The sequence below is a fragment of the Entelurus aequoreus genome, linkage group LG08 (genome assembly GCF_033978785.1).
Source record: "Entelurus aequoreus isolate RoL-2023_Sb linkage group LG08, RoL_Eaeq_v1.1, whole genome shotgun sequence".
Taxonomy (NCBI): domain Eukaryota; kingdom Metazoa; phylum Chordata; class Actinopteri; order Syngnathiformes; family Syngnathidae; genus Entelurus; species Entelurus aequoreus.
The window spans coordinates 58,997,980-59,007,979 of NC_084738.1; the positions used below are offsets into that span (position 1 = coordinate 58,997,980).

The window sequence follows — 10,000 nt, forward strand, 5'->3', positions numbered from 1 at the left end:
ATATATATACATACATACATACATATATATATGTGTGTATATATATGTGTGTGTGTATATATATATATATATATATATATATATATATATAAATAAATGAAACAAAAAAAACACATACCGTATTTTTCGGACTATAAGTCGCAGTTTTTTTCATAGTTTGGCCGGGGGTGCGACTTATACTCAGGAGCGACTATGTGTGAAATTATTAACACATTACCGTAAAATATCAAATAATATTATTTAGCTCATTCACGGAAGAGACTAGACGTATAAGATTTCATGGGATTTAGCAATTAGGAGTGACAGATTGTTTGGTAAACGTATAGCATGTTCTATATGTTATAGTTATTTGAATGACTCTTACCATAATATGTTACGTTAACATACCAGGCACGTTCTCAGTTGGTTATTTATGCCTCATATAACGTACACTTATTCAGCCTGTTGTTCACTATTCTTTATTTATTTTAAATTGCCTTTCAAATGTCTATTCTTGGTGTTGGGTTTTATCAAATAAATTTCCCCAAAAAATGTGACTTATACTCCAGTGCGACTTATATATGTTTTTCTTAATATAATATTTACAAAAAGTTTCATTATAATTATTATACCAAATAATAGACTTGGTTTGAATTAAGAATCGATTCTGAATTGAATCGTCACCGCAGGAGTCGGATCAAATCGTTAGGTTCCCAAAGATCCACACCCCTAATAATTAATGGATACAGGTTGAAATGATAAATTGTGTGTATGGAAAGTTTAATATTTGCAACAATGCTGGTGAAAACTGAAAACCACAAGACTTCCTGTTCGTCCGCTGACTCACCTGGACGCCATTGAGCGAGGCCACGCCCATGTAGAGGAAGACGCCATAGAGCACGGGCATGGGAATGAACTAGAAACACAGGAGGACATCGGATAGTCAAATTATTTTGCTAAAAAAAAAAAAAAGACACAATATTCTTAGCAAATGTTTAAAAAGAGTTACCAAGCAGATTTAGATTAGACCTTGTCACTAAATCAGACTCCAGAAGTCATTAAGGCACATTTAAAACCTAATTATTGTGCCTCCTTGCTGAGTCACTTCAACAAAGGAACATATTTTTGATCCGTTTAAATAATGTCCACCAGGGGGCATAGTGGTGCCAGCTACTGTGTCTCCACTCCCAGCCTCGCCAGTAACAATAAGTCATAATTATATCAAAAATGAGTGGAAAATGCTTATTTCACATGACATTACGTCCGCTTGAGGGGTTCCTAATCGGATGAGCGTTTTAAACCAGGTGACAGCACTTTGTCCTAAAACGGCCCGACAGTAATCCTTGAAAGAAGAAGAGTTGTTATTACCTTGAGGACGGGGGCCATTAACACGGAGAGTCCGGTTAGGACGAAAACAATGATGCCCGTCACTCTTTGTTCCCTGGAAAGGAGAACAGAACAGAAATTAATCCCAATTAATGTCGTTGGATCAGAAGAAGAAGGTCAAGAACACGGGTGCTCAAAGTAGGGCCCCAACCTATTTATAACTAACAATCTGGAATGGGCTTGTGCTGTCTTTAAGTTGAAGTGACGCAGTAAGTTGAACCATGCGGACACGTTTGTTACTGGACACTAAAACAATGATTGATATGAAAATCACTAACCTATTTATGATTAACAATCTGGAATGGACTTGTGCTGTCTTTAAATTGAAGCGGCGCACTAAGTTGAACGATGCGGACACGTTTGTTACTGGACACAAACAATGCTTGATATGAAAAACACCAACCTATATATGATTATCAATCTGCAATGGACTTGTGCGGCCTTTAAGTTGAACGACGCAGACACATTTGTTACTGGACACTAGAACAATGGTTGATATGAAAAACACCAACCTATTAATGATTAACAATCTGGAATGGGCTTGTGCTGTCTTTAAGTTGAAGTGGCGCACTAAATTGAACGATGCAGACACATTTGTTACGGGACACTAAAACAATGGTTGATATGGAAAAACACCAAACTATCAATGACTAACAATCTGGAATGGGCTTGTGCTGTCTTTAAGTTGAAGTGACGCAGTAAGTTGAACGATGCGGACACGTTTGTTCCTGGACACTAGAACAATGATTGATATGAAAAACACCAACCTATTTATGATTAACAATCTGGAATGGACTTGTGCTGTCTTTAAGTTGAAGCGGCGCACTAAGTTGAACGATGCGGACGCGTTTGTTACTGGACACTAAAACAATGGTTGATCTGAAAAACACAAACTTATTTATGATTAACAACCTGGAATGGACTTGTGCTGTCTTTAAATTGAAGCGGCGCACTAAGTTCAACGATGCGGACACTTTTGTTACTGGGCACTAAAACAATGGTTGATATGAAAAACACCAACCTATTTATGATTAACAATCTGGAATGGACTCGTGCTGTTTTTAAATTGAAGCGGCGCACTAAGTTGAACGATGCGGACACGTTTGTTACTGGACACAAACAATGGTTGATATGAAAAACACCAACTTATAAATGATTATCAATCTACAATGGACTTGTGCTGACTTAAAGTTGAACAATGCGGACACATTTGTTACGGGACACTAAAACAATGGTTGATATGAAAAACACCAAACTATTAATGACTAACAATCTGGAATGGACTTGTACTGTCTTTAAGTTGAAGTGACGCAGTAAGTTGAACGATGCGAACACGTTTGCTGCTGGACACTAAAACAATGGTTGATATGGAAAAACACCAACCTATTTATGACTAACAATCTGGAATGGACTTGTGTTGTCTTTAAGTTCAAGTGACGCAGTAAGTTAAACGATGCGGACATGTTTGTTGCTGGACACTAGAACAATGGTTGATATGAAAAACGGCAACCTATTTATGATTAACAATCTGGAATGGACTTGCGCTGTCTTTAAGCTGAACGATGCGGACACGTTTGTTACTGGACACTAAAACAATGGTTAATATGAAAAACACCAACCTAATTATGATTAACAATCTGGAATGGACTTGTGCTGTCTTTAAGTTGAAGCGGCGCACTAAGTTGAACGATGCGGACGCGTTTGTTACTGGACACTAAAACAATGGTTGATATGAAAAACACAAACTTATTTATGATTAACAACCTGGAATGGACTTGTGCTGTCTTTAAGTTGAAGTGGCGCACTAAGTTGAACGATGCGGACACATTTGTTGCTGGACACTAAAACAATGGTTGATATGAAAAACGCCAACCTATTTATGACTAACTATCTGGAATGGACTTGTGCTGTCTTTAAGTTGAAGTAGCGCACTAAATTGAACGATGCAGACACATTGGTTACTGGACACTAGAACAATGGTTGATATGGAAAAAAAAAAAACCTATTTATGATTAACAATCTGGAATGGACTTGCGCTGTATTTAAGTTGAAATGGTGCACTAAGTTGAACAATGCGGACACGTTTGTTACTGGACACTAGAACAATTGTTGATATGAAAAACACCAACCTATTTATAATTAACAACCTGGAATGGACTTTTGCTGTCTTTAAGTTGAAGTGGCGCACTAAGTTGAACGATGCAAACACGTTTGTTACTGGACACTAGAACAATGGTTGATATGAAAAACACCAACCTATTTATGATTAACAATCTGTAATGAACTTGTGCTGTTTTTAAGTTGAAGTGGCGCAGTAAGTTGAATGATGCGGACATGTTTGTTACTGGAAACTAAGACAATATGAAATACACCAACGTATTAATGACTAACAATCTGGAATGGACTTGTGCTGTCTTTAAGTTGAAGCGACGCAGTAAGTGGAACGATGCGGACACGTTTGTTACTGGACACATGTGCGAGTAATATGCAGCTGTAATCACTTGATACTTGCTTATATTGACAAATGTGCTGAAACAGACTGCGATATTATTCAATTATTAGTGCCTTAGCTCGTGTGCTATTGTGTGCTTAGCTGTTGTGTAGCCTATTTAATTCCACGAGGTGTTCTCCTTCACCTGACGCCTAAGAATTTGGGCTGCTCGCCGGGCGCCGACGTCTCGGTCTCCATCTTGAGGGAGTCGATGTGGGCGATGGAGATGACGGTGGCGGCCACGTACCACGGCAGGCCCATGAAGGAGCACACAATCATGAGGATGGCCACCCAGAACAGGTCCAAGTGGTAGCCCGCCCCTTTCTGCATGGTGGGAGAGGTTTGCAGGTTTAAATTGTGGATCAGGACTTTGGGCGAAGATGAAGGAGGGATCAGGACGCGATATGAGCCCGACAGCTCCTTTTGCCCCGTATCACATTCCCCCAGGAGGCAAACACCAGTACCCACCTTCAGTTTGTGCTCCTTCCGGTTGACGATGACCGCCGTGATCTGCTGATCCATGAATATCAGGATGGTGACTAGCAGGGCGGGCAGGGCGGCGGCCAGGTACACCCACCACGGGTTGCCCCCGAATGGGGGTACAAACCAGCCCCTGGCTGGACTGGTAGGCTGGAAAAAGAGAACAAAAGAACAAGGTGACCATGAAGACACCGGTCTGGGTGTTGTGGACTGTTTCCAGTCTCAAACCGGTTAGCTGATTGCTGGCTCAGCGACTTTGAACAAAAGAGCTGTAGCTAAAATCCCCGACACGTCATTGAGAGGCCCACAACACTGTTGGTACCTGCTTCCTCCTCAGGCGATCGTTGGGGCCCAAATTTTCCACAACAGAGTCTCAAATGTTAAGACTGAAATAGTAGTCTTTATTTGAATCATATTGAATAATTATATCTAACCTACTTTCCAGTTTACAACCTTGTCAAATGATATGAAAGCACGCGTTCATCACAAAGATGATTGTTTTTTTAACACATAAACCTTAGGCTTAGGTCAGCCTGACTAGAAAAATAAGCACCGTAAATTCCACACTATAAGCCGCTGTTTTTTCCCCCCTCACGCTTTGAACACTGCGGATTATGAAACCGTGCGGCCAATTTATGGATTTTTCTTTGCTGGAAGCCATATTGTAAATAGTTAAAAAAACCAAAACAAGCAAATACACTGAAAAGGTGTATTATTGTTTGTGGTATGGCGCCATCTTTTGGACGAGTCTGCGGTGAGCTTTCAACCGGAAGTAGAAGTGCCGTTCCGTCTTCTAGTCCATAGCGTTTCTACACGTATGGATTGTATATTCATCACTCCAAGCAACGTTTGTAAATTTTACAATATAACTTAAACAACTCTTACTTACTAAACTGTCACGTGTGTGATGTCTGTAGGTCACGTGTGTGATGTCTGTAGGTCGATATTTGTGCGTGCTATCACAACGTAATCTAGCGAGCGTCGTTAGCATTAGCTAATATGTTAACACGTTAACGGGTGTCTGTGTTACTACTATTAACTTACAATGGCATTCTTTTATGAATTCACCAAAAACGTCACCGTGTAGTTTAATGAGTCTGTTTAGTGGGTCCATGACGATGACTTCTGTTTTGTTTGATCAGCCGTTTTACTGCCGTGTTACAGGCACCGTTTGGAAATAATTAATGTATGTAAATAAAGATTTACAGAATCTTTCTGTGTAAATAACTTATTTCATAGCGTATATACCTGCCGCTTATAGTCCGGTGCGGCTAATATATGGAAATATTTTTTCTTCTAAAATTTAGAGGGCTTAATCCCGGTGCACTCTATAGTCCGGAAACTATGGTACAAACCAAATGTACTGCATTAGGAGGGACTCATACAAAACTAATGAAAAATAAATGTACATACAATTATGTTGTGCTAAAATAAATAAAATTACTAATGAATGTGTTTCCTAATTAAAGTCATATTTTTTGTGCTGAAGAAACTTCCAGACTTCTTTGGTTTGTTTGATATTGTCATTACTGCCACAACTGGTGGAATAATGTATTACAACGGAGTACCCAGCAACATTTTTTTTGCCGTCTTCTACGGCAGTGTTTTTCAACCTTTTTTGAGCCAAGGCACATTTTTTGCATTGAAAAAATGCGGAGGCACACCACCAGCAGAAATCATTAAAAAAACGAAACTCAGTTGACCGTAAAAAGTCGTTGTCTCAATTGTTGGATATGAATTCAAACCATAACCAAGCATGCATCAATATAGCTCTTGTCTCAAAGTACTGTCACAGCCTGTCACATCACCCCCTGACTTATTTTTTGTTTTTTGCTGTTTTCCTGTGTGTAGTGTTTTAGTTCTTGTCTTGCGCTACTATTTTGGTGGCTTTTTCTCTTTTTTTGGTATTTTCCTGTAGCAGTTTCATGTATTCCTTTGAGCGATATTCCCCCGCATTTACTTTGTTTTAGCAATCAAGAATATTTCGGTAGTTTTTATCCTTCTTTGTGGGGACATTGTTGATTGACATGTCATGTTCGGATGTACATTGTCTTTGCTCCACAGTAAGTCTTTGCTGTTGTCCAGCATTCTGTTTTTGTTTACTTTGTAGCCAGTTCAGTTTTAGTTTCGTTCAGCATAGCCTTCCCTAAGCTTCAATGCCTTTTCTAAGGGGCACTCACCTTTTGTTTATTTTTGGTTTAAGCATTAGACACCTTTTTACCTGCACACTGCCTTCCGCTGTTTCTGACATCTACAAAGCAATTAGCTACCGGCTGCCACCTACTGATATGTAAGAGTATTACACGGTTACTCTGCAGAGCTCTAGACAGCACCGACACTCAACAACAACACATCATTTGCAGATTATAATTACTAGTTTGCAAAAAATATTTTTAACCCAAATAGGTGAAATTAGATCATCTCCCACGGCACACCAGACTGTATCTCACCGCGCAGAGGCTGAAAAACACTGCTCTAGGGTAGGGTTTCTGAACCATAGACCAGTGGTCCCCAACCTTTTTGTAGCTGGGGACCGGTCAACGCTTGACCGGGGGGGGGTTTCATAAAGAAATACAATCATGTGTGCTTACGGACTGTATCCCTGCAGACTGTATTGATCTATATTGATATATAATGTATAAATTGTGTTTTTTATGTTGATTTAATTTAAAAAAAAAAAAAAAAAAATGTTTTTTTTTAACTTTTTTTCTTAATTAAATTTCTTGCGCGGCCCGGTACCAATCGCCCGGTGGTTGGGGACCACTGCCATATACCCAATGTTGGGCCACTAGAGGCCGCCAAAAGTATCTATTTCTCAGCTGTGGTCCCTATGAGCCCCAGCGGTACGTAGTTGTAATACACTTTTCCACCACTTGTGGCAGTGAGAGTTGTTTATTCAGGACAATATAAATGAGCCAGATTACAGCATAATTGCTCATTTACATATGCAGTGGCAAGACATAAAAAACAAAAACACAAAAGGACAATGTCAAAAACACAGACACAAAAAATAAAAACTATGAAATTAGACAACATGACTGGGAATTTTCAAGAAACAATTTAGGATGTGTTTTTAAAAGGTAAAAAGTAGGATATTCTCTAATGTTACTGGGAAGTCTGTTCCAGAAATGACTTCCTTGCACTGACAGGAATCGTTTGTCCGAAGGTTGTTTTTCTGTGAGTAATGACTGCGTTAAACAAACAGAAGAAATCTGGAAGTTTCTTAAGTGCAAAAACTGTGACTAAAATGGTGAAGCTGTATTTTAATTTGCACTTTCATTTCATTAATGGTTCAATTAAGAAACATTATTTTTTAATATTAGTTAAAATGTATTAATTTAGCACTGCGTAGGTTTATTTTATCATCAGTTTGGACCCTTCTTCGGCAGTATATTTATTTTTGTAATCAGCCTGACCTAAGCCTCGATAATAATCTTTGTAATCAACACATGCTTTCATTTCATTTGATAGTTTAAAAAAAAAAAAAAGTATATATACCGTATTTTTCGGACTATAAGTCGCAGTTTTTTTCATAGTTTGGGTGCGACTTATACTCAGGAGCGACTTATGTGTGAAATTATTAACACATTACCGTAAAATATCAAATATTATTATTTAGCTCATTCACGTAAGAGACTAGACGTATAAGATTTCATGGGATTTAGCGATTAGGAGTGACAGATTGTTTGGTAAACGTATAGCATGTTCTATATGTTATAGTTATTTGAATGACTCTTACCATAATATGTTACGTTAACATACCAGGCACTTTCTCAGTTGGTTATTTATGCCTCATATAACGTACACTTATTCAACCTGTTGTTCACTATTCTTTATTTATTTTAAATTGCCTTTCAAATGTCTATTCTTGGTGTTGGGTTTTATCAAATTAATTTCCCCAAAAAGTGCGACTTATATATGTTTTTTTCCTTCTTTATTATGCATTTTCGGCCGGTGCGACTTATACTCCGGAGCCACTTATACTCCGAAAAATACCTTAATTATTGAATACCATTCAAATCAAGAGTAAAATTACTATTCAGTGTTAATATTTGAGTGAGCCCCGGGGCCCTCTGTAGTGGAAAAGTTGGTCAAAAAGATTAAGAACCCCTGCTCTAGGGGGTGCTGTGGTTAAGAAATGTGACATGCAACATCAAGAAGTCAGCGTGTCGACTCTGTTATGCGGGTTTGAGACGTTGCATTAAGGGCTACTTCTGCCCCGTGGCCTCCATTCAATGTTGGCCCCCCGAGAACTACCTTGAATTCGCTTGGCACTATGAGCTTTGGGGTGTCCACGCCCACCAGAGCGTCCACGCCGCAGAAGAGGAGGATGGCCAAGATGATGGCAAAGTCGCTGATGAGCTTCCGCACCTGGAACACAAAGACCAAGAAGGTTTAAGCCAGGGGTGTCAAACGTACGGATGAGTTTGCAAAGTATAAAAATGAGCCAAAATTTTTGAATGAAAGAAACTGCTGTTCTAAATGTGTCCGCTAGATGTCGCAATAGCAATTCTTTGTGTCTTTGTAGATTACGCTACATATGTAAAGAAAACAAAAAAATACATGATGTCAAGGAAAATGAGCAAACTACCTAAATAACATTCTGTAACTTGATTTTGATATAATTTTTTTTATCTTGATATATTGAAAATGAACACCAATGAGTTGACTGATGAACATTATCACATAATTTATTCAGAAAGTATAAATAACGACAAATAAAGATAGAATGCTATCAACCGCAACAACATTATGATTTGTACATTTTCAGAATGTGCTTGTTCTATTTTTAAACAAAGAAAACAATCTGAAGTTGTCTTAATTTTTAAGTTATCGTGCGGTGATTTTACCAGTGCGGCCCACTTGGGGTAGATTTTTCTCCAAGTGTCCCCCGATCTAAAATGAGTGTGACACACCTGGTTTAAACGGTCAACTGTATTTGGCACACAAGGATTTTGACTTGGCAGACTCTTTGTTCAACGTAAACAATAAATATGAACAACTAACTGACAATATAAGTATTGTGGCCAAACAGCTAAATTTTGTTTCATCTGACATCACATGGGCAAAGATAAGACCTTCTGGAGGAAAGTTCTGTGGTCAGATGAAACAAAAATTGAGCTATTTGGCCACGATACCCCGCAATTTGTTTGGAGGAGAAAAGGTGAGGCCTTTAATCCCAGGAACACCAGTCATACCGTCAAGCATGGTGGTGGTAGTATTATGCTCTGGGCCTGTTTTGCTGCTAATGAAACTGGTGCTTTACAAGAGTAAATGTGACAATGAAAAAGGAGGCGTACCTCCAAATTCTTCATGACAACCTAAAATCATCAGCCCGGAGGTTGGGTTTTGGGCGCAGTTGGGTGTTCCAACAGGACAATGACCCCAAACACACGTCAAAAGTGGTGAAAGAATGGCTAAATCAGGGTAGGATTACGGTTTTAGAATGCCCTTCTCAAAGTCCTGACTTAAACGTGTGGACAATGCTTAAGAAACAAGTCCATGTCAGAAAACCTAAAAATTTAGCTGAACTGCACCAATTTTGTCAAGAGGAATGGTCAAAAATTCAACCAGAAGCTTGTGGATGGCTACCAAAAGCGCCTTATTGCAGTGAAACTTGCCAAGGGACATGTAACCAAATATTAACATTGCTGTATGTATACT

General features: G+C 38.9%; 1 protein-coding gene across 2 annotated transcripts in view; it reads right to left on the reverse strand.

The window, feature by feature from the left end:
* The window catches only part of LOC133656105 (electrogenic sodium bicarbonate cotransporter 1-like), a 106,940-nt gene that overhangs the window by 11,148 nt on the left and 85,792 nt on the right, over window positions 1-10,000 (reverse strand). The window contains exons 18-22 of one of the 2 annotated variants that reach the window (XM_062056933.1): window positions 8,594-8,707; window positions 4,325-4,486; window positions 4,002-4,180; window positions 1,348-1,420; window positions 827-895 (exon numbers count right to left, since the gene is read on the reverse strand). In XM_062056933.1, coding sequence (XP_061912917.1) covers window positions 827-895; window positions 1,348-1,420; window positions 4,002-4,180; window positions 4,325-4,486; window positions 8,594-8,707 — 597 coding nt within the window. The remainder of the gene's footprint in view (window positions 1-826; window positions 896-1,347; window positions 1,421-4,001; window positions 4,181-4,324; window positions 4,487-8,593; window positions 8,708-10,000) is intronic. The other variant, XM_062056934.1, reaches the window with a different exon arrangement.